Source organism: Podarcis erhardii (assembly GCF_964252035.2).
Source record: "Podarcis erhardii genome assembly, chromosome: 4".
In the NCBI taxonomy this organism is placed as follows: domain Eukaryota; kingdom Metazoa; phylum Chordata; class Lepidosauria; order Squamata; family Lacertidae; genus Podarcis; species Podarcis erhardii.
This window is the reverse complement of record NC_138508.1, coordinates 13,298,953-13,326,866: the sequence shown is the minus strand read 5'-3', so window position 1 is coordinate 13,326,866 and position 27,914 is coordinate 13,298,953. Positions and strand designations below refer to the sequence as shown.

General features: G+C 44.0%; 2 protein-coding genes and 1 long non-coding RNA gene across 5 annotated transcripts in view; 1 reads left to right on the top strand and 2 right to left on the bottom strand.

Annotated features, from left to right (window-relative positions):
- Window positions 1-27,914, bottom strand: part of LOC309341409 — a 122,621-nt gene that overhangs the window by 59,470 nt on the left and 35,237 nt on the right. The gene's annotated exons all lie outside the window — the stretch shown is intronic.
- DDIAS (DNA damage induced apoptosis suppressor) lies at window positions 740-16,678 on the bottom strand. Of its 2 annotated transcripts, XM_081860192.1 has the most exons (6): window positions 16,434-16,677; window positions 11,129-11,263; window positions 10,079-10,204; window positions 8,266-8,427; window positions 6,231-6,348; window positions 740-3,509 (listed from the first exon to the last, which is right to left on the bottom strand). In XM_081860192.1, the coding sequence occupies exons 3-6, from the start codon at window positions 10,186-10,188 to the stop codon at window positions 1,023-1,025; spliced, it is 2,877 nt and encodes a 958-aa protein (XP_081716318.1). In that variant the 5' UTR covers window positions 10,189-10,204; window positions 11,129-11,263; window positions 16,434-16,677; the 3' UTR covers window positions 740-1,022. The 2 variants fall into 2 exon arrangements, with proteins under 2 accessions (XP_081716318.1, XP_081716319.1); XM_081860193.1 differs by lacking the exon at window positions 11,129-11,263 and having other exon boundaries at window positions 16,434-16,678.
- PRCP (prolylcarboxypeptidase) overlaps window positions 16,927-27,914 on the top strand; it is a 31,744-nt gene continuing 20,756 nt past the window's right edge. The window contains exon 1 of the mRNA XM_081860509.1: window positions 16,927-17,182. Coding sequence (XP_081716635.1) covers window positions 17,024-17,182 — 159 coding nt within the window. The 5' untranslated portion in view covers window positions 16,927-17,023. The remainder of the gene's footprint in view (window positions 17,183-27,914) is intronic.

Here is a 27,914-nt window from a genome sequence, read left to right as displayed (position 1 = left end):
TTTTCTCTCCCCCTCCCCCAATTTTGTACAGAAAATCCTGTAAAAGTTAGTGGCATGCTACAGAAACTTGTGCATACTGTAAATGGTCATCCTGAAACCTGTGTATACTGTAAATGGGAATCCTAGACTTCATCCCCAATAATCTGTATATTCAAGACTGTAGGTACACAAAACCCAGCAGTGCTTTTCCTCTTAACGCTCATAGGAAGCAGTGCTGATGGGAGATACAGCTCAGTTCACAAGGATTTTGTGAACCCTCTTCCTCTGGACAGAAACGAAGGGAATCTCAAACAAGGATGAGAAATCTGTGGGCCTCCAGGTCTCGTTGGACTATCAACTCGCATCGGCCCCCAAAAAGCATAGCCTATCTTCTGCCCTATTCGCTGCAAGCAGCATTTAGAGCATGAGATTCTTAATCTCGCAATCATGGGTTCAAGCCTCATATGGGGCAAAAGACGGGGGTTGGACTAGATGACCCTGTGGACCCTTCCAGCCCTACAATTCTATGATTCTATCACAGGGGTGTAAATAAAGGTTCTGGTGGAGCAGCCACTGAAGGTGGGCCCCAGAGTGAACACAGCTTAGCATAAGCTTGCCTGTAAGCACTGGAGGGGCTACCCAAATCACCTCTCTTTTGTGTGCCACGCGGGCATTCTGTACCCTTATGCTGCCCTCTATATTACACAGCAATAGAGCAATATTACACAGTTCACAGGTATTGATAAAAAATACCCAGAGATAGAGGCAACATTTTATTTTGTCTTCTAGCAAATAGTTATTTAATGCTCAGTCCAACAGACGTAATTCATTGTTTAAAAGTGCCAAGAGGAATAACAAACAATAGTGGTTTTTTTCTTCAAAACAGCCCTTTCCCATTTCACAATCACTTCAGAAAACTACTCATAATTGAGAACATGTCAAAAGGCACAACGCTGACCAAAAAGGATGTTTTGAAAGGAAACTTAGGTACAAGCAGATGAATTTGACAAAGTGGCCTCCAAGTGGGAGAGCTGGCTGTTTTATTACACGAACAGTTCAGAAGACCAATCTGCAGTGTTATGCATGCTGCCAGGCGTGGAAGAAGGGCCTGGCTCATTGACGTCTGCAGAAGCAGAGGAGCTGGGGGATTCATTCATGAGCTGTCTGAGATGAACACCATCTTCAGGAACAGGTCCATCCTCAAATCTAGTCTCTGTCGGCTGTTGCCTTTTATGAATGAATTCTACCTTCCTTAAGCTAACATTAGACTTTGGAATCACAAACCTTACTTTGTTTTCAGAAAGAGGAGACTTCTCTGCAACTTGGCAACTGGCATCACTCCTCAAAGTTTTTCCGTTCTGGAAAGCAAGTGGATGTATCCATTTTTTATCCGACGGAGGAATCCATTCCTCATCATCGTTTTCAGACAGCCGCTGGGCTGGACTTACTTTGATAGATAGCTGCTGAGGACCAGATGCATTGATGCTAACAGAATTTGCATCGCTTGACCTTCTAGATTGCGGGAACTTGCTGACAAGCTGTTTCGCTAAATAATTTTTCAAGGAAGGCCTGGGTCTTTTGCATCTGGCATTGATCCAAGACAATTTATTCCGTGGCAATTTGGTAAGAATGGATTCTCTCCCGCTAGGGAGGCTTACTTGTCGACAAGGTCTGGAAAGGGGAGTCGACTGGGAATCAGGCACAAAGCCTGGAGTACCTGCAGGGCTGTGCTCAAACTCAGATATGGAACCAGCAACTGGGGTGCTTGTTTTCTGATGAGGTGTAGCGAACATTTTATGTAAGGACAGTCCATGCCAAGAAGTATTCCAGCTAGCATCTTGCTCACTCAGCATGGCTTCAGATCTTATACACTTCTTATTCAGTGTGCCCTCCTGTGGAGAGAAAGCTGGTGCCAAGTTGAACATTCGTACAGTGGCATCTGCCTGTCTGGTACTAGCATCAAAGAGATCAGCTGAAGCATTGTAACTACCCTCGGGGCAATCGGAACCGCTGACCTCAGCCTCTCTAAAATTATAATTTTGCACTTCTGAGAGCAACTCTCTCCCTTTTTCACAAAATTTATCTGTTTTTTCACAAGTTGCCAGGGTGAAACCCTGTTCCTGGGTGTTTGTGAGATCAGCCATTTGGTTTAGCTGATCGCTAACACTTCCTTTATTTTCCCATTTGTCTAAATTACCATCACCTTTGCAGTTTAAGTGGGTAGTCTTCCTGGTTTGTAAACAAGGGCTTTTGAGACAGTTGTTGGTAGATGAGCAGGAATTGAGATTCTTACAACTACTGACATCTTGGCCAACTCCTTCCTTGGATGACAGACAGCTTCCCTTTGAATGAGAACGTTTAATTCCAGTTGGGTTGGACCGAGGTGAAAGATCTGGGTGCTGGTTGGACCAACACCCCAAATTTTCCTTTTCTTCAGTGGGTAAAGAGGTGTAAGAGGCTTCTTGGTGATATCTGTTGCTAATGAAGCATGGAAGATTCAGCTGGTGACAAGGGAAATTATCTTCTTTGCACATTTCCATCTTCCCAGCTAGCTTCTTCAGTTTTTCACCTGACTCTTCAGTAATGAAATTGGCACTGCAAATGCCTGGCTTGGGAGACGACTGCTTAAAAGGTCCATGGAATTCATCAGCCTCCTGACTGGGGAAATGCTCCAAAACATCAGCTTTTGTTGGCAACACCATGGCTTTGTCATTTTCAATTTTGGCAATGAATTCATTGAAACTTTCAGATGACGGCAGCTCATCCCAAAGCCATGGAGCTTCTTGAGAGTTTCCACCTGCTCTAATGCGACTGGAAGATGGAGCAAGGGGGGAAAGAGATCCATCGTATGTCTGGGGTGGGAATGAGGTCCATGATTTTTCCAGTCCTTCACTGCACTGGATGCTAATTTTTCTCAGAGGAGAGTCTCTCTCCTCTAATTCTAAGGGGCTCAGCAATGATCTGCAGTCTTTCCTTCTTAATGAGGAATAGCCTTCTGCTTCTCTCTTTTCAGTGACATCGTGCACCTGACATTTCTTATCTTTCTGTTCTATTTTCGTATTCACAGTCAGGTTACGGTCCCTGGGCTTGAAGACTGACAGGCTATGCAAAGAAACTGGACTATCATCCGAGTTTGGCTCATCCTGGGCAGCCTTGCTTGTACTTAGAGCTACAAGATCAGCGGTTGTTCCTGAAGAAACGCAGGAGGAAGTCAGTCCAAATGATTGAGGCCAGAGGCTTGAAAGAACATCTATGCAACTTGATGGAACTGTACCCAAGGTGCCAGAGCCATGCAGGCCACTGAGTTCTCTGCTTGGTTGATCAACTGCTGCAAAGCAGTCAGGAGGCCAGAAGCCCCCATGGTTAGGCTTGGAGTAAGAACTTCGCAGCTCCTTGAGGTATTGTATAACAGTGCAGCCCACAAGTCCAGAGTTTGGTACAACCATCTGACAGGCAGTGAGAGCTCTGGAGTTCTTGTCAATTTGGCAGCAATTTTGCATGGAGCCGGTGCCATCCTGCTTATCAGAATCCTGCAAGATAATAGAAGGTGCTCTATCAGCTCGCATACTTTGCAAGAAGGTACTTCTATTTCATAGCTCAAAACCGTAAGAGGTTTACCTGGACCAATCACTTTCATGAAGCTGATTACTTTAGATCAGGAACCTATGGGCCTCTAGATGTTGCTGGATTACAACTCCCATCAGCCCCAGCAAGTATTTCCAATAGCCAAAGATGATGAGAGCTGTAGTCCAGCAGAACTGCACCAAGACGAAATGCTTCAGTTCTGATCCAAACATTCCCATTTTCATCATCACCTATGGCAGCTGTACACCTGGGTTCTGCATATGCCCGACTATCAGCAAGGTACACATGGGTACACCTGGGTTTTCTTTAATGTTATATTATTGGGGAACAACATTATAGTTTTATTTGGTATCCGCATGTCAATAAGGAGGATATTTATTGTTGTAGACAGACTGCACTGGAAACTGAGTTGCAGGACTGTGATTGAGTAAGGACTTGGGCTAGATCTGTGGGGTTGCAGTCATAGCCAGTTAGACAAGAACAGGTGAAACCTATTAGGATTTCAGGTAAGTAGGACAAAGAGGAAGGCCCGAAAGCTACTCTTGCATATTAGCAAGCAGAGTTGAGGAAACTGTCAGGAACAGCAAAAGGAGTGTCTAAACTGAGACAAGACCACAATCTGTGCAGAAAGACATTGCTGTTCTCCCTTGGGGACTTACAGCTATTCTTTGATATTGGACTTTTGCTTCTTAAGACAGACAAGGTTCTCATTAACTTCAATTTCTATCACAAATTTTGCACAGATCGTTGCACCCATGGGACCATGGGAAACAATCCCTTGCCCCCAAACCCCAGATACACAGGATTGAAATTTCAAGTTCCTGTAACTCCATACTGTAAGTTATCTAGTAAGCATCTGTTAAGCACTCAAGGGCCAAGAGGTAGTTTATACAGAAACACTTTCTCCTAACTACAACCAGTGGATGGTTCTTTTCAACCACAGAATAGTAGGAGAGGCTAGCTGGCTGGATTCACTTGGAAGTTGTACTGTAAGGCAGAGGTGCTGTCTTGTGCCCAATATTAGGGGGACCTGGCATGCGACATGTGTCTGACGTCATATGTGCACGATGCACAAGAATGTTGCAGAGCGGCTTCCTCTCGTGCTCAGGGGGAGTCAGCCACAAAAGCACTCCGCACTTAGCCTCCGCCACCCCTTAAAATGGAGGGAGCCCAGCCCTATCAGGGGAGATTTTGAGGAGTCTGAAGACACCTATGCCCTTTGGAGTTGGTGTGCCTGCTGTAAGGGGATTCCATGTTTTGAACCCAAATGCTTAGGTTTACAAGATTTACAAGGTTTACAAGGACTCTCTCCTGTCTATAATACAAGGAGGGTCAATCCAAATTGCAAACTGATGAGGGCACTAAAGCAAGCCCAGCACCAAATCTCTTCAACCACAACAAGTGTAAGGGGCAAATTCAGTTCAAAACGACTCCTCCCTCATATTAAAAAGACTTTGCATATAGGATATTAGCATGTTAGGAAAACAATTATGTAGACCCCCCCCCGCCAGTGTCACATGAGCACGCATCTGCACCCTCAGGTGGTGTACCCCAGACACAGATTTACTTTGGTGAGAAGGAAGCCTTGGTTTTTTGCTCTTCCTAGAATCTAACAGTCACAAAATAGATATTCTGAGGAAGAGACCCTTCCTCATAAGCAGCTTTATTCTCATTAATACCGCTCATTATAATTCCTCACATGTAAGGTGTCTGGAGGCAGATGCCCAAACTCAGAGGATATCTGTGCAAACTGACAGTAATCTCTCTCTCTCTCTCTCTGATCACAAACACTCTACCTATTTCCAACTCTAGGTTGTTGAACAGAGAGATTGAAAATGAAAAAAATAAAATCAGCAAGCCTAGAGTAGGATTATTGTTGCAGTGATTTGATTTTGTACCTCTCCCAGGAGCTGTGCCTTTGATTGAAGGGGGAGCGGGAAAATATCCAAACATGCTTCAAGGAGCTGTTGATGGCACGTGTTTACTTTTAGCAGTTGGAACTGAATGGTCTCATAGCCATCACTTGGAAAAGTCAGAACGCTGGAGGCATATATATTATTTGTTTGCACCTTATGGATCGAGAAATTCAAGCCTCATTCTTGGTAACGGCCTCTACGTTCCCGCTTGGAGGCAAAGTGATCTGTACACAAATTCCCACTCCTCTTCTAATTTTGAAATGCAGCCAGACTGATTTCCTGGTGCAGACGTTAATGTTTTGCCGTAGGAAATACTAGTCATGTTTGGTGTCTTAATTTTAGTTAAAATACCAATTGTGAAGTAACTAGCGCAGAACGAAAATAGGTTCTCCAATTCTTCACCCCATTCACATGTAGACATTTTTTTGGAGTGTGTGTGGATTTTGGTGACGTGGGATGGGGTAGGGCTTGCTATTGATATAATGCAGAAGCAAGTTATTTCTCTTTCTACATTTCAAACAATTCAGCTTCTTGGGGCAGCTATTCCACACCCTCTAGAATGCCCCAGATGCTAAAAAGGTTCTAGGGCATCTGAGGGGTGGGGGTGGGTTAAGGTGAAATATAGAAATAAGGCAGTCATGCACAAAATTTGGCAGCTTTCATCCCCCCCCCCCGCCCGAATGATGCTCATCTCCCCCCAAAATGAGTTGTGCATTCTTTGAACAAAACATGCTGGTGGGGGTGAGTTACCTTAACTCCAAAGACAAATTTCTTCCCAAGGAAGCACGTTTCAACTGCTTGAAATACCAAACCCGGAACAGCATCCCTGTCTGGTTCCCTTGCTTCTTGTTTCAGTTCTTCAATGTACCTTGAATAAAAGTGTTACAAAAAATTACTGACTGGATACAGCTTGGCTTCTGAGACCTATAAGGAATTTAAGGTCCAAGTGTCAAAATAATATTGCTGTGTTACACTTTGCAGCAAGCTGCGAAGAGAGAATTTAGCAAAATGCACTTCCATTCAAATAGCCAGGACATCACTAACTGTGCTATGGTGTGCAACCTTACCTGGGAGTAAGCCTTAATGAACACAGTGGGACTTACTTCGCAGTAAACACACCCAGGATTGTTTGTGCACATGTATTAGCAAGTTGAAAATGTACGTGGAAATGTCTGCCTGCGTTTCAGAAAAGGACAGCATCCATCATATTCAAATTTTAATGCCTCCCTCAATCCCTGTACTTGTACAATAGAAGAAGCTGAACTCAGGTTTTCCAGGCCTGCCGTGAAAAAGGAAACAGATTCCCTCCTTCCTTCCATCTCCTTTGTGTGTATCAGATTTCTTGGGACAGTCTCCCAGGTTTATCAAAGATCTTTACCTGGGGCCTTTGAGAGCTGTTCTCAGTTACAGCAGATACTCGTAAATACTGGACAAGATGAACCAAAAGCCTGAATACACTGAAACCTGAAAAAGGCTTGAAAATTATGAATTGGGGAGCTGTTGTTGTTGGCATCCATCTGTCTTGGGAGACGATGGAGGATTGTGCCTTTGGGGGTGAACTCAAGCTTTTGGAAGGTTGCAGTGCCTGCTGTGCTGTAGAGACCGATGTGGGAGAGACATGTTTTGTTGCAGCTGGGGCAGAGGAAGGTGTCTGGTTCTGCTGCTGCAAATGCAGCATGGCGTTTCTTCTCCCTGCGCTTCTCCCAGCGAAGGGGGGAATGTTACCATGTCTATCCCCATATGACGAGGGTCTTCTTGAATTACATGGAGAGAGAATTCTGCAAGTTGCTGCTTCTGTTATAATCTGGCTACCTTTAATGGAATACTGGAATAAGGTATCAAAGTCCACATATGAATTTGAGCAACTCAGTCAATTCTTTGGTTATCATTTCTTTCACTTGCACCCTGCTGTTCCCAAAAGAGCTCAGAAGAGCTTTAAATGGCTCGCAGGTGGCTAAAAAGCCTGGCTTAGTATCAGAAATAGAAGTGAGTCATATGAGAACAGACTGCTATCTGGGCCTTAGCATCAATCAGGGCTCCTGAGAATCTTTACTTTGCTTCTTTTTAAAAAATACAGTTTTTGCCCCCCAGCCACTGTTTCAAACCTTGGTCCAAATCATCATTCTCTTATAAAGCATAGAAGTCTGAGAACACAAAAGCATTTTCTCATGGCCTCTGACTGTTATCAGAACCCTTCATTTTTGTCCATCAGTGGCTCATCTTCTTCAAATACTGCAAGACAGTTTAGCTTAAGTATGCTACATTAGGCTGTACCTGCTTTGCTCCAGCTTACCTCAGTGTTACTCACTGGTACACATGCAGTGTAGAGCTTGAATTTTCAGGACAAAGACTGATTATTGCCATTTTTTAAATTGCAGGGCATGAAGCAATCATGCTCCCTTTTTCTTATAAACTGAAATCAGGGTTAGGTGGTAAGATGTAGTCATTGTTTGCTCTTCTTTCATCTTACAGATGGATGTTTTTTATACACAAACATCAATTTAAAAAATGTTTTAAGGAAAGCTGAGAGGGGATTTGAGTCCAGATTTGTCCAGGGATCTACCCCACTAGAATATGTTGGGTTTGCTGAATGTCCACAAATTTCATAGCTGCACAGATTTAATTGCCCCTATTAATAAATACCAGCTTGGTATCCAAGCAGCAAAATGTGCCGCAACTGTTTTTAGAGACATAATTACATCACACGCAGTCTGGGATGTACTGGGTGGGGGGGGGGAGGGGGAAACACTCATTTTCAGCAGAGAAATGATGTTGCATTCCTTACCTCTGCAGTCCCTTTGCTGTCACTCCAAAGAAAGTATCCAAACAGCTTCCAAATACTGTCACCTCAAATACATCACGAGTGTCGGCTACCTCTAGTGAGAGTCGATACCTGTAGTTCGCTTCCCTAGAGTCACCTGAGCAGCCACACTTCAGGCAACTGTACCTGTTAAAAGACCAGATGAAAAAGCTACTGGAAGCTGACAAATATTGCCGGTGCATACCAGCTTCCCAACCTAAGTCTTTAATCACCTGTCATCTTAATAATCTAACAGCACAATCCTTTGCATATTTTCTTGGAAGCAAGTTCCACTGAGTCCCTTTAGATTTACTTCCTAGGAAGTGTACTTGGGATTGTTGCCTTAGGAAAAAATGAATGAAAATGGCATAAGCAACCTGCTTTCACAGGTTCTGAGCGGAGGATTCAAACCTCAGCTCAGATTTGAACTCACAGAGCTGGTTAGGAAAAGGCAGTCCCCATCTGCAACAGACAATTTAATTTCATAAGTGAGAAGCGGTGGGAAACAATCCTGTATGGGAGACTCACTCTGTGACCTCCTGGGGGACAGAACTGGTTGCAGTTATATACTCTTTGTGCGCTCCTTGTCATTTTGTATGTTCTAAAAGAGAGAGCTGACCCTTTAGAGGCCAGAACTATGCCCTGCTTCAGGTTAAGCCCTAAAGCGGGAATTAAACCTGGCAATGCATCACAATGAAAGGTGGGCTACTCGGTGAACAATTGAAAAATGAGAATTAATCTATTTTGTGTTAGAGGAATTACAGGTTACTGGAAATGATGTTGACATACTTTAAAGTGTAAATGTTAACAGATTTATTAAAGCAGAAGCTTTTCTGGACTAGACTTCACTTATCACATACTGCTGAACCATGCAGCTCCCCCGTGTGGCGAATCTTTCAACTGCAGTTCCAAATACTCAAGTTTTTCACCGCAGTTTAAACTATGGCATTTGCCTTCTGCTGCCCCATGTGACAAACTTCCAAGCCTGAGGATCAAATGAGGCCCTGCTATCTGGCCCTTAGGACTTTCTCTATTCTACTCTCTCAAGGCCACACTCCCCCACTGACCTTGCTCCATGTCCTTGGATGCTTTGCCTGTCTGGAAGGTGTCCTTGAACTGTGACAAGTCCTCTTACTTGCCTGCTTGAAGGTTGTGCGTGTGGCCATTTAAAGGAACATCTCTGGCTTTTGTATGGCTGGAATGTAGCCCCCAGCTGAGAATGCCCGTCCAACTTTAGAGAATGCCCACAAACTGCCATTTACTTAACATGGCCAGATAAATTTATCTCAGATAAATAAATGTCTTAAAATGATAAACTATCACTACATGGTATTAGCCTCATAGTGCATAATGCTTAAATTGCTGATGGAAGTCTTGTACTTCTGTAATGCCATGGCCTGGTCTCCACTACAGCAAAGCAAGCCTCAGTCGCATGACAAGCAGACTGAGACCTCCGGGTATAGGGTGGTATATAAATTCAATCAATCAATCAATCAATAATAAAAGTTCATGTGAATTTTGTATGCAAATTACCCATTGCCATATAGCCCCAAATGTCATGCAAGTGGGGAAACAATGTTGTTTCAAACTGACCCCAGGCCTAGAGAATTCATTGCACACTTTTTGAACTGTGACTCCCCAGGTGTTATTAGACTACAACTCCCATAATCTGTGATCACTAGCTATGATGGCTGGATTTTATGGGAGTTGAAGCCCAACATTCGGAGGGCCACAGCTTTCCTATTTGTGCTGTGCTAGATGATAGTCCAAATTTATCAGTGCTCTGGAGTGGACTTACCTCTTCAAATCTAGGAGTAGCCTGGAAAAGCAGTTTTGACATGAAGGATATACAAAATTGGAGTTCTGGACAGAAATTACAGAAGCAGCCAGGAGATGTCTGCCATTCATGTGCTCCCAGGGTTAGCTACCAAGAGACAACATAGTTTATTGTTAGTCATACCAAGTCTGCTCACATTCCTACAGTGTGAATGTTTCTTAACCTAGACATGCATCACTCAATGCGATTTGTAGTATAGCAGCCACCAATTCTGACTCTGTTATTTTAATTGACAAAAAGCTTTATTGTTTGCACTTTATTGCCTTTGACACTTGATACACACACACACATTTGTACATATATTAGTTCCCTATTCTCTTGAATATAATTTATTTCAAACTGATTTTAATATTGTATTTTTTATTGCTGTAATCCACCCTGGGATCTCACGGTAGCAGGATGGTAAGAAATAAAATAAAAAATAAAAACTACTTGGACTGTTAAGAATCCCTGATATGTAGTAATTCAGGTTGTGTGGCCCATGGAGTGCAACAGGTAATTAACTCCACTGCCAAAGCCAGGGGTTGGCAACTTCCAGATAATAGGCCTAATTAGGTCCAGCACTGGTTCAAATTTGGCCCCTCACCTGACATAAGATGTAATGTGAAGTGCGAAGCAGGTAAGGACATGGCTACAAAGGGGTAATCAAAGTTAGCTCTGTATTGTTCCTTTGCAAACGAGAGTTTGCTGACATCAATGGCCGGCTGATCAACATTGACAGCAAACATGGATGGGACTGGCTACACTAGAGCTCCCCATCGAAACTCTCTCATGAACTGTGACAGCTCATTCACCAATAACCTTATCCATTGCATCTCTGCATAACTCATTGTTCAGAACTTGCTTCCTTCCAGTGAGGAGGTGAATACAGAAAGCATACTTCTCTGAGGGTAGGTATTATTATTGGGATTCTTTAAAAATGGGGAAGTTTTTCAGATACAAGAGTAAAGCATCCGATTTTAAATTATGGAATTGGGGAGAGCAGGGGTCTGAAGTTGGGAAAGCACTAACCAAAACATTTCAGCAAGATATGCTCTTGGGTTTCAAAGCAGAAGGCAAAACAAACTGGCACATGTATTTACTCATCTACAGGACTGGCTAATGCCTTAGTGACTCATTTGCTGGAGCAGAATGCAAGATCAGCACCTGCAGTGTAGAAATGTAAAAGAAAAGCAGTTTTGGTTAGAAAGGGCCTCTGTACAGCAATAACCTAGGGAAGATATAACAGTTAGCCTTAATATCTACTTTCTGACTACTTTCATTGCTCTTCAGGGTAACCTAAATTTTCAGCAATCATGCTGCACATTTACATTTACCAGTAAAGTTTCCCCACTCTATTTTGTTAATCTCATCTCTCTTCCCCACTCTTGCTTCTACATATTTTGTATTCTCTGCCTTCTTTTCCTTTTTCCTGGTTGTTTATTTATAAAAAAAGACTTAAGTGACTAATTCATGCATCGTGGTGGAAGTGGGTTCTGAACACAAAACATTGTTGGCACAGATGTGTATCAATGGACAATGGAATGTGCCTCTGGGGGTGAAGTCAAACCACTGTGCTAGCAGCACTGAAGTGACCTCTCTGGGCACAAGGCTGGCCAGTGTATATGGAGGTCCTAGGCTGCCCAGATAACACGATCCCCTCTTGGCCTTGCTGATATGGTCCAAAGGAAAGCAGAGCAATATGTCTGGCAACAGCTTGGCTACAGGAGTTGCTGGAAGGTGTACAAGATGTCATCCATCTTAGGAACTCCATTCTGGATTTGTGTAGGGTTTACTTCTTAGCCTTTTCTTCTGAAGATATCACACAAGGCAGAGGAGGTTTAGGATCAGAGATTCAACGCTATGCTAAAAGTATTAGTTCTTAAAATGGCACTAGAATCTTCCTTGGTTTTGTCTTGTTGGTTTCTGCATTTACATGTTCCCCATACAAATCTCAGTGAAATATGAGATTTTCAGCTGCTGGAGCACTAGGCGGATTTCAGCCCTCTAGTTTTGAAGCAGACTTACTTAATTCTCCCTTCACTGTCAGAGACTATAAGTTTCTGAGTACCAGTTGCTGGAAACGGCAGAGGTGAAGAGTGCTGTTGCGTTCAGAAATCTGGTTGGTCACTGTGAGATCTGGATACTGCACTACATGGGCCTTTAGCCTAATTCAGGAGGTTCTTTTTATGTTCTTACCATCTTTTTATGTTCTTTCCATCAAGCCCAGAATCCTGTTCTCACAGTGGCGAACCAGGTGCCTATGGTAAGTCCACAGGCAGGACATGAGCGCAACGTTCTTCCCACGTGTGTTCCTTATAAACTGGTCTTCAAAGATGTACAGTGCTGCTATCATGGCTAGTAGCCTTATTCTCCATATATGTATTCATTCATTTTATTTAGAAAAATGTACAGGCTGCTTAATAATAAAAAACCATCTAAGTATACAAAATTATATAAAACAATTAGCAATGATAGACTGAACAGATAGACTGAACTAATATATATAATATATATGGCTAAATGATATATATATGGCTAAATTATTTGTCTGGGTAGGCTGGCTCGAAGCTTTTTCTTTTTTGTCTAACCCTATTTTAATATGAAGAATCACCTTCACCCATTTTGCTTACAACTGGGGCCCTGGGGATGATACTAGCATTCTAGCACCTGGTTTGTTATGAAAGGCAACATATTAATACAATACAATAAAAATGAGGGTTGCAACTCAAACACTTTAACCCTGGACTATACAGCAGCAAAGATTACCAAAGGACCAATACCACTTCAGCTCGGGTCAAGAGCAAAATTAAACCTGATTTTAATGTTACAGGAATAAAGCTAATGAGAGTTCTGGGTGCAAGCAGCTGCTAAGATGTAGCTTGCAGGTGCAGCAACTTAAATCTAGTACTTCTGGAGCAATCATATTTCTGCCTAATTTACCTCAGGGTGCTAATGCACCTTATTGCTTGTGACTGCACAACCAGCTGGGTTTGAGTAATTTTGGATTAATTAACACTCAATAAACTGGTAGGGTGACTTGTAAGTAATATGTGGATTGGGAGATGTTATGAGGAAAGTGCACACAAGAACAGCAGAGAAGCAAAATGTTCGGCAAGAAATTACTCTTTTCTTTTTTCCTGACATGGCTTCTACATTTTTATAAAGAGCTCAATACTGTGTATTTTAAAGAGACAGTATGGTGGAGTGGACAGAATAGCGCGCAACTTGGAACACAGAGACCTTGATTCAAATCCTTATTCCCTGTTTAGGGAAGCTATTAATGTCTGATGTATTACTGTATTTTAATATTTGGTTGGAAGCCGCCCAGACTGGCTGGGGAAGCCGAGCCAGATGGGCAGGGTATAAATATTATTATTATTATTATTATTATTATTATTATTATTATTATTCAGCCATGAAGCTCTCTGGGTATTTTTTGACGAGTTGCTGTTCCTCAACTTATGGGAAAGAGGAAAAGATGACGTATGCCAGTTATTCTGAGCTCCTTGGAGGAAAGGTGCAATATAAATATAAAAATAAGCTTTGGGACCTGCCACAACCATCAAGTCAGTGTGGGATAAAAAGCATTCATACTAAACAGACATTCTGGCCCCTAAGCTACAAAATCCATTTCAAAATAAAAATACAGTAATATGTTGATTGTTTGCAATACATTCCAATAAACCATCGTTTGTCAGAGGTTCCCTGGAAGAAAGCTTGTACACTTCCACTGTGTGTACAACCACAAGATGGTGTTGTGTATGCTTTAATGAGCATGTAGTGAGGTCCAACAGCTATACCTTAAAACACAGGCAGAGGGAATATAGATTTGGATGCAGTGGTGGATTGCTACATGATTTTCAGCTGAGGTACAATGGTTTCAAATTTCCAGTTATTTCACAGCAGCACTTTAGCATACCCTCCAACATTTCTCTGACAAAAATAGAGATGTCCTACCATACCCTCCACTTCCCTGATGGAAAGTAGGAACATTCTAAGGAACAGAGGGACATTCTGGGATCAAATCAGAAACTGGGATGGTTTCTGTCCCTGGAAAATAGACACTTGGAGAGTCTGCCTTAAGCTATTGGAATCCTTTGTCTGTGGTAATGCAGGTGCCGATTGTAGTTATACTGCAAATTTCCTAGTGTATAAAACCCATGGGGTTTTAAGCCAGATGCCTGCCTTAAAACATGTCGCAGAGTCCTTTGCAATGAGCCAAGGGATCCATAGCAGAATGTGCACATCAGGATTTCCTTGGCCAGAGGAGTCAATCTGGAAAAGGGTGCCTGGAGGATAACACATTAAAGAAAGGGGGGAAGCGCTGTGCTTTATACGTTTTTAACTAGTACCACTTAATCTTTGCCCTTTTAAATAGCAAGCAAGCACCAGTGGTTGTAAAACTGTTTTGATGTACAGTAAGCTCACAACTTACACGCATTAGGCCTGTGTACATTCTGCTTTGCCTGCTTGGCAATTAAAAAAAAAATTTTAAGGAGTGAAAAAAGAGCAGGCATCCAGGAAAAAATCCCAATGGCCATGATGCCTGGAATGTAACCTCACATATACTCCAGGCTTACTGTATTTAGCTACTGGTTTTGTTACTTTACATTTTACACATTTTGAAAAATAATAATAATGAATGCCATCATGGAAGAATGACAGAATACAAATACATTAAAGAAACAAAATGAAACCATGTGGCTAAAGGAAGGGCAAACCCCTTTTCTTTTTTTACATGGTACAGTGACCATTTGTATCTCACATGAGACAGGAAGAACAAACAAGGACTCCTACCATTCCAAGTCTCATGGTGGACTATTGGAGAGTTCTCCTTGAGTAGAGTATATACTCTTTCTTTGTATGCCATGTGTGTGGTGTGATAATGTATTTTCCTTTTCATTCACAATACAGTGGTACCTTGGTTTACAACCATAATCCGTTCTGGAGGTCTGTTTGTAAACCAAAACAGGTTGCAACCCAAGGCGTGCTTTCGCCAATGGGGCCTCCCCCAAAAATTTGTTTGTAATAAATGGGTTGTATGTAATCCAAAAAAAGGTTGCAAACCGGGACACACAATTCTGCGTTTGACATGTTTGTAATCCAAGATGTATGCAAACCAAGGTACCACTGTATCCTGAAAGCTCTTATGGGTGAATAATGCAAAGGCATTCAAGATGTTTGCAACAGTCCTCCTTTGAAGCATGTTGCACAATGAAATAAAAACTTTTAAAAAGAAATAAATAGAATAAAATGGTAAAGCGGGGGTTTGGGAGCTGCCTAGTGACAAGGAAGGGTGGCAACAAGAGTGGTGGCTCCCCGATTGTAGAATGCTCTCTGCAGAGAGGCTTGTCTGGCCTGGCGCCTTCATTACATGTCTTTAGGCACCAGGCAATAGCATTCCTCTTTACCCATGCCTATGGCTATTAAATAATCTATGGCCTGTGAAAGTGTAGGGGAGAGGACTGTTATTATGATGACTATTTTATTATCTGTCAGTATGCTTTTTATGTTTTTATCACTGATGTTCTGTATTTTTTTTAAATATTGTATACCACCCTGGGGTCTTTTGATAAAGGGTGGTATATAAATTGAATTAATGGTAGTAACAACGGCAGCAGTAGTCCAACCACTGGCACTGATTTTGATCTCTAAAGCCTTAAACGGCTCAGGAGCACAATACCTCAAGGATCGCCTCTCTCCATATGAACTGACCTGGAGCCTGAAATCATCCTGAGGCCCTTCTTTGGGTGCCTCCTCCACCTGAGGTCCGGAGGGTGGCACAAGAACGGGGTCTTTTCTGCGGTGGCTCCCTATTTGGGAAATGCTCTCCCCAGGGAGGTTCACCTGGCGCCTTCATTATGTATATATTTAGGAGAAAATATTCCTCTTCTCTCAGGCATTTGCAATAAGCGTTTCCCAAACTTGGGTCTCCAGCTGTTTTTGGACTACAATTCCCATCATCCCTAGCTAGAAGGACCAGTGGTCAGGGATGATGGGAAATGTAGTCCCCAAAAAGGAAGAGACCCAAGTTTGGGAAACTCTGGATTAAACAATCTATGGATTTTTAAACTGGGTTTTGTCTGTTATTACAGTATGTATGTCTAGGTTTTTATAGTGTAAACCGCCCTGTGAACCCCAGATTAAGGGCGGCACAGAAATTTAATACTATTTTTCGGTAATAATATTTTGGTAAAATTTTTTACCAAAAATTTCGGGCGCAGCATTAAGGGGCCAGTGGGGGGGGGGAGAGAGACACGAAGGAAGATTACAAAGAGGAAAAAAGAGACATTGGTTAGAAAAATGGGGGGGGGGGCGGAAGCGCCTCACTCACCACAGACTTTCAAGTTCCCTCACGCCCCCTACCACACATTCTCCTCACGCTCCAGAGGAAGTGACGACATCAGAGTAGCGCACCAATCAGAGAGGGGGAGAGACAGCCCCGCGCGAGACCCAAGACACCGCCGGCAACGCCAACAAGGTCTGTTTTTCCCGCCTCGACCGAAGGCAGCCAATCGCCGCTCAAGCCCCGCCCGGCCTCCCCGCCCTACCGCGCCCACCGACCAATCGGCGGCGCCCTACACGGCTTCCAACCGTCAGAACCGCGCGCCCGCATCCACAGCAGGTCTTGACAAGCTAGCCAATCGCGGGAAGACCTCCCGCTCTTCAATGAGGGCGGGCCCTCTCCGACAGCCAATCGCCTTGGAGGAGGGCGGGGTTTAGAGCGAGCTGGCACCTCCCGCCCCTCCTCCTCCTCCTCCTCCTTCCCTCACCGCCCAACGGATTTGGTTTTGGTTTCCCTCCCGGCGATGGGCGGAGCCAGGAGCCGCCTCGCGCCCTGCTCCCTCCGTTCCACCGGCCCCGCCCACACGATGCTCAGCTATAAAAAGGGCGGTGCGCGGCTGCGGGTGAGGTAGTCTTATCATGAGGCTTCCGGCGATACTTGGGTTCTTGGAGGCTGTGTGCCTTGTTTCAGGGGGCGTCGTCGTCCCCGGACCCCCTTCTCTCCACACGGCGTCCCGCCCTGACCCCGGCCTCCTCTATGACTCCCGCACTTACCGCACCTGCTATGTCACCCAGAAGGTAAGGCGGGGAAGAGCGAGGGGAAAAAAGCTGATAGGCATATACCTAAAAGTTGTTGTTGAGTCCTTTAGTCGTGTCCGACTCTTCGTGACCCCCTGGACCAGAGCATGCCAGGCACTCCTGTCTTCCACTGCCTCCCGCAGTTTGGTCAAACTCATGCTGGTAGCTTCGAGAACACTGTCCAACCATCTCGTCCTCTGCCGTCCCCTTCTCCTTGTGCCCTCCATCTTTCCCAACATCAGGGTCTTTTCCAGGGAGTCTTCTCTTCTCATGAGGTGGCCAAAGTCTTGGAGCCTCGGCTTCAGGATCTGTCCTTCCAGTGAGCACTCAGGGCTGATTTCCTTCAGAATGGAGAGGTTTGATCTTCTTGCAGTCCATGGGACTCTCAAGAGTCTCCTCCAGCACCAGAATTCAAAAGCATCAATTCTTCGGCGATCAGCCTTCTTGATGGTCCAGCTCTCACTTCCATACATCACTACTGGGAAAACCATGGCTTTAACTATGCGGACCTTTGTTGGCAAGGTGATGTCTCTACTTTTTAAGATGCTGTCTAGGTTTGTCGTTGCTTTTCTCCCAGGAAGCAGGCGTCTTTTAATTTCGTGGCTGCTGTCACCATCTGCAGTGATCATGGAGCCCAAGAAAGTAAAATCTCTCACTGCCTCCATGTCTAAAAGTGGTCATTGGCAGATTTGTTCTTGCTTCAGGTGGGGCAAGGCAAGGCTCCCTGTCCTCCCAGTGTAACAGAGCCACGTTTCAAAAGAATAAAACGGGTGTTTTTTTTCCAATTTGGAAAGTGACAGGAAATAAGGACAAAGGTTTACATGCATATATTTAAAAGTAATAATACTAGCAATAATTTTCTTTAAAAAGTTCCTTTAAAAAGTGTATGTGTATCTGAAGAAGTGTGCATGCACACGAAAGCTCTTACCTAGAACTAACTTAGTTGGTCTTTAAGGTGCTACTGGAAGGAATTTTTTTATTTTGTTTTGACTATGGCAGACCAACACGGCTACCTATCTGTAACTAATAATTTTCTTATTAGTAGTCATTCATTAATAGTAATTAGTAACTTACTGATAGCTTGCCATTGGTAATAAATGAACCGATATTAAATCAATGACAATAGTTTCTGAATAATTTGTTAATGTTTCCCATTAACAATAAATTAATAGTATTAAATTAAATATTAAACTATTAAATATATTATTGGTAATTTATTAATAGGAATTTACAATATAACTGCAGTACAGGTGGGTCAATGGTCCCTGCCTCCCTAGTGCAACAGAGCAATGATTAAACATAAGCTTGGAAAGTGACAGGCATTGAAAAGTGTGGGGCAAATGAGTGAGCCATGGGAAAACATATAAATCAGGATGGAGATGGGTTGAATGCTCAGTAGTGTAATTGCCCCATAAACAAAATGGAATATATGGTCAGCAAAGATGGAAGACTCAGTGAAAATGGGATATAATCTAATCTCTGCAACAATGTTTGTGCAAGGAGGTCAGGATGAGTGTGACTGGAGGGGCCCAGTGTCAAGTCAAGTATTCTTACATACTTAAAAAGGACTGGTACAGTGGTACCTCAGGTACATAAGCTTCAGGTTACAGACGCTTCAGGGTACAGACTCTGCTAACCCAGAAATAGTACCTCAGGTTAAGAACTTTGCTTCAGGATGAGAACAGAAATCTCGCAGCCGCGGCAGTGGGAGGCTCCATTAGCTAAAGTGGTGCTTCAGGCTAAGAACATTTTCAGGTTAAGAACAGACCTCCGGAACGAATAAAGTACTTAACCCGAGGTACCACTGTACTTGCCTTTTTAAGAAGACTCCCAGAGTGACTCTCAAGGATCAGTAATAAGACTGCTCGTGTCTTCAAGTTCACAGTCCTAAAAAAAGAGATACAGTACGTAAGAGGAAAAAGATTTGGAGGGAGGAGGAAAAATGCATACATACTCTTGACACTAGTGTTTCGTTTGGAAGGTGCTTAATATCATTTCTGGCAGGGAGGAGGTGAAGCAAGCTTCTTGCAACTGCTCATTTTTGGGTGGCCAATGGAGCCACGTCGACTTCACCCTTGTGCATCATGTTCTTCCAGGAAAGCGGGTGGTGTAATCTCCCAGTGGTGCTTGGTCCCTGTTTGAATGACAGAATGTGCTTTCTCACAACTCTGTTGCCCGAGGCTGCTGCTTTCTTACAATAAACTTAGATGAACTCATTGTTATTCTGTTTTTCAGCAGTGATTAGACAATTGCTCTCCAGAAACCCACAACTAGGGCACGAAAGCAAAAGCCAGCAACTAGGTTTCAGCTAACTATGGTGTTTCTCTTTGGCTAGGAGGTGTCTTCACGTAGCGCAGCCAATTTTCCTTGACACAGTTGCCACCCTCTGCTAATGGAGCCTTATGTCCTTCTGCTCTTGTGCAAACTCTGGTCTCTCCCTTCTACTTAGTCAGTTGTCTTTGTAAGTACATAAGAGGGATCACACCACAGGCTTACCTGGTCCGGCACTCTGTTTTCACTGTGTCCAGCCTGATGCACAAGGCATATCGTAAGCACAATAGCACTCTCCTTGATTTTCCCAGCAACTGGTGTTTAGAGACAGAACCATTGTGCCTTATTAAACTTTTTGCCTATGAGTTCATCTAATTTTAACCTATCCTGTCATTATTAGTTTGCAGGTTTCTTGGGCTTTTCCTATTAACCAACATCCTCTGGTTGTAGCTCTTATATACACTTGCCTGAGAGTAAGCCCAATTGAACATGTTGCATGCTTGCTTAGAAGAAAGTTGCAGAGAATTGTGCTGTAAACTGTTAGCTGATTCATAGGAGGGGGAGATTCAAAACTCAGTGCCAAAAACACTAAAATTTCATGAGTTTCATCAATAGTAGCCTTGTAAACATTGATGAGATTATAATGTATGTGAAGTACTTTTGAACATAAAACCCGGCTATTGGCTGTGACTGTTAAGTGAACTTTGGGTGCCAGGTAAAAGCTTTTCTTTTCTGCCAGGTCTTTGGTATTTAATTATCTGTGGCCCTCAATGGGTGGGATGTGCCTTTTTAGAAATAGGAATGTGTTTTTAGCTTGTACTTTCTTTTAGTTCCGTGGTGGCTTTAATGTGCATGCTATTTTTTGTAAGTCACTTTCAGAGACATTTTGTAAAACAAAACTAATAAGTTCATGGAAAAAATGAAGTTGGGGGGAATGACAGGTGGCTTAACCTGCTTATTGTCATAATTTGCCTATAGAGTGGGATGAGATGCTGCCCTAGAAATATTGAGTTTCCTGTGCATCATTTCAGCATTTTTTTTTGGGGGGGTCACTTTTTCTCTCTTCCCCATGTGTCTGGTCTTGGGCAGGTGGGTGTGGCTTGGGGAAAAGGTTCTTATAAACTGAATGAGGAGGGCTGGTGGGCCACATTTGGCCTGTAGGGCAGAGGTTCCCTTCCCCTGGGCTAACACTTAATAATTTATGTTGGGTGATCATGTGGAATCAGTTTCATGTTTATCTTCGTGGAAATCACATGCCACCGGAAAATGAGGATGTGATTTGGAGAAGTCATGGGGACAGCACATAACTTGAAACTTGGTATTTAAATGTATTCTGCTTGCCTTGAGACAATCAGTGTAGTGAACTCTCCCATGATTGATAATTAAGGTATGACTCTTCTCAGTATGGAAGTCTGTTCATTTAACTAGTCTGAGGTGCTGAGATTGGAGTGATCAAACTGATCAGAGGGTCAGGACAAAGCTTGAATTACGACTTGTACTTTTGTCTTGGAATGAAGCAGCACAAAGCCCCAAGCTATTGTAGCTGTGCCACAAGGGAGGCAGTTGCGTGGCAGAATACCAGATGATCACCTGACTGAAGAGAGTTAATGTGTAAATCACATATAAATATGCCAAGGCTGAGAGCCAGTGTGGCATAATGCTTAGAGTGTTGGACTTTGACCTGGGAGACATGGTGACCTTGGGCTAGTCACCATCTCTCAGCCTAACCTACCTCACAGGGTTGTTGTGAATATGAAATGGAGAGGAGGGGAACCATGTACACCACTTTGAGCTCCTTGGAAGAAAAGGTGGTATAGAAATGTAACAAATAAATAAATAAGGCTGCACATGTAGACTTGGAACAGACACACTCAGATGGTGTATGCATATATTGGGAACCTTTGATTGCTGTGAGAAGAGTTGTATTACGACATAACCATATTGGCCTTGCAAATGAGCACTGAAGGTGTGTGTAGTCTCCCAACTCCAGAATCCAGTTGTGTGACGTTCCTCTTCCTCATAGCTCCGAGAAGGGCTTGCATAGTAGCAGGAATTTATTATGGAGGCTGCCTGTTATGCAGTAAGAGAATGTGACCAGCTCATCAGTAGTGGGTGGGATAGACCAGATTGCTGTCTGGAGACGGTTGCTCTTTACTTCAAAAGTGCAGGAAGTTGGCATGGCTCTTCCATTAACAACATCTGAAGCAGACAGTGATCTTGGGTTACTCTACCTTTCAGAGCTACTATTAGTAGATTGGGACCTGCAAACATTTTTTTCCTTTGGTTTTTAAGGTGTGTTCTGGGGTGGGGGGTGGATTTTGCATTTTAACAGTTCTTCAGATTATCCTTGCCTGACAACTTGTACTTAGCCAACATTTTCTCCCCTAGAGGTCCAGTAACATGCCCTCCTTTGTGTCTGGTTGCTTAGGAGAAAGCTTTACTATTTTAATAAGGAACTAACTTAGTTGGTCTTTAAGGTGCTACTGGAAGGAATTTTTTTATTTTATTTTAATAAGGCTAAAGGCAAGTTACAGGTTTTAAGTAGAAGGGGCAACTGTTTGGATCATGTGGAATTAGCCTTATAATAATTTTATTATTTGTACTCTGCCGATTTGACTGGGTGCCCCAGCTACTCTGGGTGGCTTCCAGCAGATATAAAAACATAATAAAACCCTAACCCTTCTTGTAATATAGCCCAACAAACTAAGAAAGCCTTTCAAGTAGAAGCATGGATCTTTGTGTTTCTGTAGATGTAGTAATGCCTTGTCCCTGGGTGGCTCAGTAAAAATAACTCTAGGGTGGAAGGAAAGATGTTGCAAGCCAAATTGCTTATTGATTTAATAGGTGTCTTGGACTGCCTGCAGAAGGGAGGAGAGCACATGGCAGTTTCGCTTGCCATCAATTTGTTTTGACGGATGTGTAATTAGTGTTTTCCTGGTTTCATACATGAAAGTAATTATGCACAGGTGCAAATGCAGTCTTCTATTCTCCCAGGCAGTTAAAACAGATGGCGCAGATCACCTTCATCAGAATGCTGTAGACTCAACTGTGCAGTGTCTTAAAAACTGCACCCATGAACCATGAAGAACCTTGAAATTTCATTGTGGATTTTTCAAAAGAAGAATAGTAATGGCAAGCATGTTGCCACATTAGTGTTGCCAGCTTTCCCTTGCAATGTTTTGCTGCAACAGTTTCTAAGGTAGTGCTCTTAATCCTTGAGTTCTTGGATGTTATTGGACTACAACTCCCAACATCCCCTGCTACCTTAGCCAAGCTTGAAGAACACTGTTCTAGGGCATGCATAAATGGCTAGGTCTGAAGGGAGTATATCCTGGAGTATTACTTTTTAAAATTTCTGTATTGTATTTCATAACTCTCCTCTTACTTTTCAGAGTCATTGCCTCCATAATACACCAATTGAAAGAGGTGTCCGATTCTCTCTATCTTATTCTTAAAATAAGTGATTGTCTCTTAGAGGTTGCTAGCCAGCATTGCTTATATGAGTCCTTTTTGGCAGATGTTTGCATAGTGAGGGACAAAAGAAACTGTGAGTGAAACAATAGGCCTTTGAACAATAGTCCTCGGAAATAGTGGAAGTAGTTGTTTGTGTTTTCTCAGTGAAACTTTATTTTTATGCACTTAATCTGTAGGTCAGACTGCAGACATGACTCTTTAAGGATGTCTGTAATTGAAGAGTTTCCTTTTCATAATTTCCAGCTTTTTCCTTCACTGCAGTGCTTAATGCAGTAACAAAGGCTTAGATATGTGCTTTCCCCCACTTCATCAACCCCCCCCCAACATGCTCACACAAAAAGCTTGGCATGGCAGGATCCCTTATACCCAGAGGAGGAAAACCTGTGGCTTTTCAGATGTAGGTGATCCTTGACCTTGCCTTGGACCTGGTGTTTACCTCTACGGATGTTGGTGATCTGACACTAACTAAAAGTGAAACAAAAGAAGTGCCATGGTCAGATCACTTCCTGGTGCAACTGGACTTCTCCGCGACCCTTCCCCTCTGCAGGGAGGTGGGACCGATTCGGATGGTCCGCCCCCGCCACTTAATGGATCCAAATGGATCCAGAGAGTGGTAGGGGATGCTTTATCCCATGTTGATGGCCTTTCAGCTGATTCCCTGGTGGCCCGCTGGAATGTGGAGTTAACCAGGGCTATTGACTGTTTGGCTCCGAGGCGCCCTCTCCGATTGCATGGAGCCCGGAGAGCCCCGTGGTTTTCCACGGATCTGAGGGCAATGAAACAATCGTTGAGACGGCTAGAGCGCCGGTGGTGGATAACTCATTCTGAAGCTGACCGGACACAGGTTAGAGCTCAATGTCGAGCCTACCAAGTGGCGGTAGCGACAGCGAAGAAGACTTTCTTCGCCGCCTCTATTGCATCTGCAGAAAACAGCAGCAGGAGACTTTTTCAGGTGGTCCGCAATTTAGCGGAACCACCTGCTACATCGGGGCCCAGTACGGGCCACATGATCTCCTGCAATGATTTTGCAAAGTTTTTTGCAGATAAAGTCGCTCAGATTCGGGAAGAGGTAGACGCCACCGTGGGAGCAGGGCTGGGGCGGGAGAGTGCTAGAGTCCTGTCTAGTCAAATTGCATGGGATCAATTCCAATCTGTTACCACCGAGGATGTGGACAGGCTGCTTGGACGAGTGAAACCAACCACCTGTCTCCTTGATCCTTGCCCATCCTGTCTTATAAAAGCTAGCCGGGAAGGACTGGGTGATGGGCTTCGTGGGGTGGTGAATGCTTCCCTCCGTGAGGGAGCCTTCCCAGACCCGCTGAAAGAGGCGGTTATCAAACCACTTCTTAAAAAACCATCTTTAGATGCGGCCACGATGGCCAACTATCGCCCAGTCTCAAATCTTCCATTCTTGGGCAAGGTGATTGAGCGAGTGGTTGCTGAACAACTCCAGGCACGCCTGGAAGAAGCGGACCATTTGGATCCCTTCCAGTCGGAATTCAGGCCTCATCATGGGACTGAAACTGCCTTGGTCACACTGGTTGATGATCTCCGGCGGGCTAGGGACAAAGGTGAGAGCTGTTTCCTAGTTCTGCTGGATCTCTCAGCGGCGTTTGATACCATCGACCATAACATCCTTCTGGACCGTCTTGAGGGGCTGGGAGCTGGGGGCACTGTCATACAGTGGTTCCGCTCCTTCCTCCTGGGCCGTGTTCAGAAAGTGGGGGGGGGGATGAGTGTTCAGACCCCTGGGCTCTCACTTGTGGGGTGCCTCAGGGTTCTGTCCTCTCCCCCATGCTTTTCAACATCTACATGCAGCCGCTGGGAGAGGTCATCAGGGGGTTTGGGCTGGGTGTTCATCAGTATGCGGATGATACCCAGCTCTACCTCTCTTTCAAATCAGAACCAGTGAAGGCGGTGACGGTCCTGTGTGAGTGTCTGGAGGCGGTTGGAGGATGGATGGCGGCTAACAGATTGAGATTGGTTCCTGACAAGACAGAAGTACTGTTTCTGGGGGACAGGAGGCGGGCAGGTGTGGAGGACTCCCTGGTCCTGAATGGGGTACCTGTGCCCCTGAAGGACCAGATGTGCAGCCTGGGAGTCATTTTGGACTCACAGCTGTCCATGGAGGCACAGGTTAAATCCGTGTCCAGGGCAGCTGTGTACCAGCTCCATCTGGTATGCAGGCTGAGACCCTATCTGCCTGTGGACTGCCTTGCCAGAGTGGTGCATGCTCTGGTTATCTCCCGCTTGGACTACTGCAATGCACTCTACGTGGGGCTACCTTTGAAGGTGACCCGGAAACTACAACTAATCCAGAACGCAGCAGCCAGACTGGTGACAGGGAGCGGCCGCCAAGACCATATAACACCGGTCTTGAAAGACCTACATTGGCTCCCAGTACGTTTCCGAGCACAATTCAAAGTGTTGGTGCTGACCTTTAAAGCCCTAAACGGCCTCGGTCCAGTATACCTGAAGGAGCGTCTCCACCCCCATCGTTCTACCCGGACACTGAGGTCCAGCACCGAGGGCCTTCTGGCGGTTCCCTCACTGCGAGAAGTCAAGTTACAGGGAACCAGGCAGAGGGCCTTCTCGGTAGTGGCGCCCTCCCTGTGGAATGCCCTCCCACCAGATGTCAAAGAGAACAACAACTACCAGACTTTTAGAAGACATCTGAAGGCAGCCCTGTTTAGGGATGCTTTTAATGTTTGATGTATCATAGTATTTTAATATTCTTTTGGAAGCCGCCCAGAGTGGCTGGGGAGGCCCAGCCAGATGGGCGGGGTATAAATAAATTATTATTATTATTATTATTATTATTATTATTGACCATTAGCCATGCTGACTGGGACTGATGGGAGTTGTAGTCTGAAACATCTGGAAGGTCTCAGCTTCCCCATCATCTTTCTCTTTGGCAGACATGAGTTCTTGCTAGTTGTCAGCTGTACTATGACACTTGCGCCCCACTTTTCTCCCTCTAAACCAGGCTTCCTCAACCTCGGCCCTCCAGATGTTTTTGGCCTACAACTCCCATGATCCCTAGCTAGCAGGACCAGTGGTCAGGGATGATGGGAATTGTAGTCTCAAAACATCTGGAGGGCTGAGGTTGAGGAAGCCTGCTCTAAACAATTGGTGGTTAACATAAGATCACCCCACTTTATTCTTGCAGCTGAGGAAGTGACATACACAGGCCTTCCCAATGAGCTACATGGATGGACATGCGTTCAAACTCCCCATTCTTCCATGTCCAATATCTTATTTTTATTAGAATGATGTTATCTTTCCTTTTCCATTCCAAAGCACTTTGACGGTGGTTACAGCGTCAATAAAGCAATACAGTAAACATCCAAAATTACACGTGGCTACGTAGCAAACCATTTAATTGTCTAAGCTAAACGCCCAGATAAATAAATTTGTCTATTGGTTGATGAAGCACTATCACAGAAAGTTCAATTGCGTTCTCAAATCCAGGTGCCATAATGAAGAGTCCTCTCCTGCATTCCCATCAGCTGCTCTTCTGCTAGTGGTGAGATAGAGCAAACTACCCCTCTTTTCATTTCCTTCCCATCTGAGTAGACAAGTAGAATCCTCCAGCTGAAGATACTGTGTTCCCTAGTTAAGAACCCATGAAGCTGGTGCATCAGCAGACAATTGCAGGATCATATTTTTTTTTATTATAACCAAATTTTCATTACTTCTAATGATCCTCAGCATCACTGGCATGCAAGATAATAATATATTTCTAGTGGGAAGTTGTCCCCCCCCCCGCAAAAACATATTTTCCCTGGTATTCCCCTGTGCTTTGATCTGCTCAGCTGACTTGTGAATTTGTAACTGCCCTGTGAGTCCTCTTCGACTGCTTTTCTTTCAAGCATTTCATGGTGTCCCATTTTGGCTTGCCTAGGATAGACCTGTGGAGAAAGGAGCTGTCTTCTTACCGCTGGGTTTTACTACATAGCCTTCATAATCTTAGTATAAGTGCCTCACAGGGCAGAGAATGCAAGCCTTCATTTAAAACAACTGTAGCTTCAAGCAAGCTATACTGTGTAAGATTACAGGTCTTGGGCAATCACTCTACATTGCTTTCTAGTTGAGGTTCAGTCAGGTACATAATCGCCTTTCCAAAAGCCACAAGGTCTAGAATCTGTTAACTTTTGGGGAGCCAAGCAAACTTTTGAAGGATCAAGATTGTGAAAGTCATACCTTGGTTCTCAAATGCTTTGGTATTTGGACGTTTTGGCTCCCGAACGCCACAAACCCGGCAGCTTCCAATTGAGTGCAGGAAGCTCCTGCAGCTAATCGGAAGTCATGCCTTGGTTTTTCAACTGTTTTCGGGAGTCGAATGGACTCCCGGAATGGATTAAGTTCGACAACAAGGTACGACTGTAACCCCTGTAGGGCAAAAGCATGTGTCTGGGCACTCAACACATAAGTGTGTCACTAATGTGACTGACAAGCTAGTGCTTTGAAAACACGTCATTTAAGTTTATCTCTTAAAAGAGCAAAGGTTGACTGTAACTTCCTGCTGAATGTATGCTTGGTAGCAAGCCCATATGGGCTGGTTATTGTATAACTTGTGGAATGGCCCCCCCAGTAGTGAAGAAGTCACAATATGGGCAAGTTAACCAGTGGTATTTTATTTTTATTCTTTTGGAAAAAAAGTTTATTGAAGTTTTCACAATACAATAAAAGAAACAAACTAATGTACAGGAAATATAGAAAAGAAAGAAACGAAAGAAAGAAGGAACAGATAAAGAAACTACAATATCCTCCCTCATCACTGTATCTTAACTTTCAACCTCTACAGAGGAAGGTGTGCCCTCCCAGCTCTACTTGGGCTCATTCCACTCTTAAGCAGTGGTATTTTAGTAAGTAAAGGGTCAAAACAGCAAGTAGCATTTTAGGATAATTAACAGGGTAAGAGTTGCAATGGAGGGAGAGCTTTGCTGTTCTTTACTGTAGTTCCGAGGGAAGCCCTCCTCTGCAG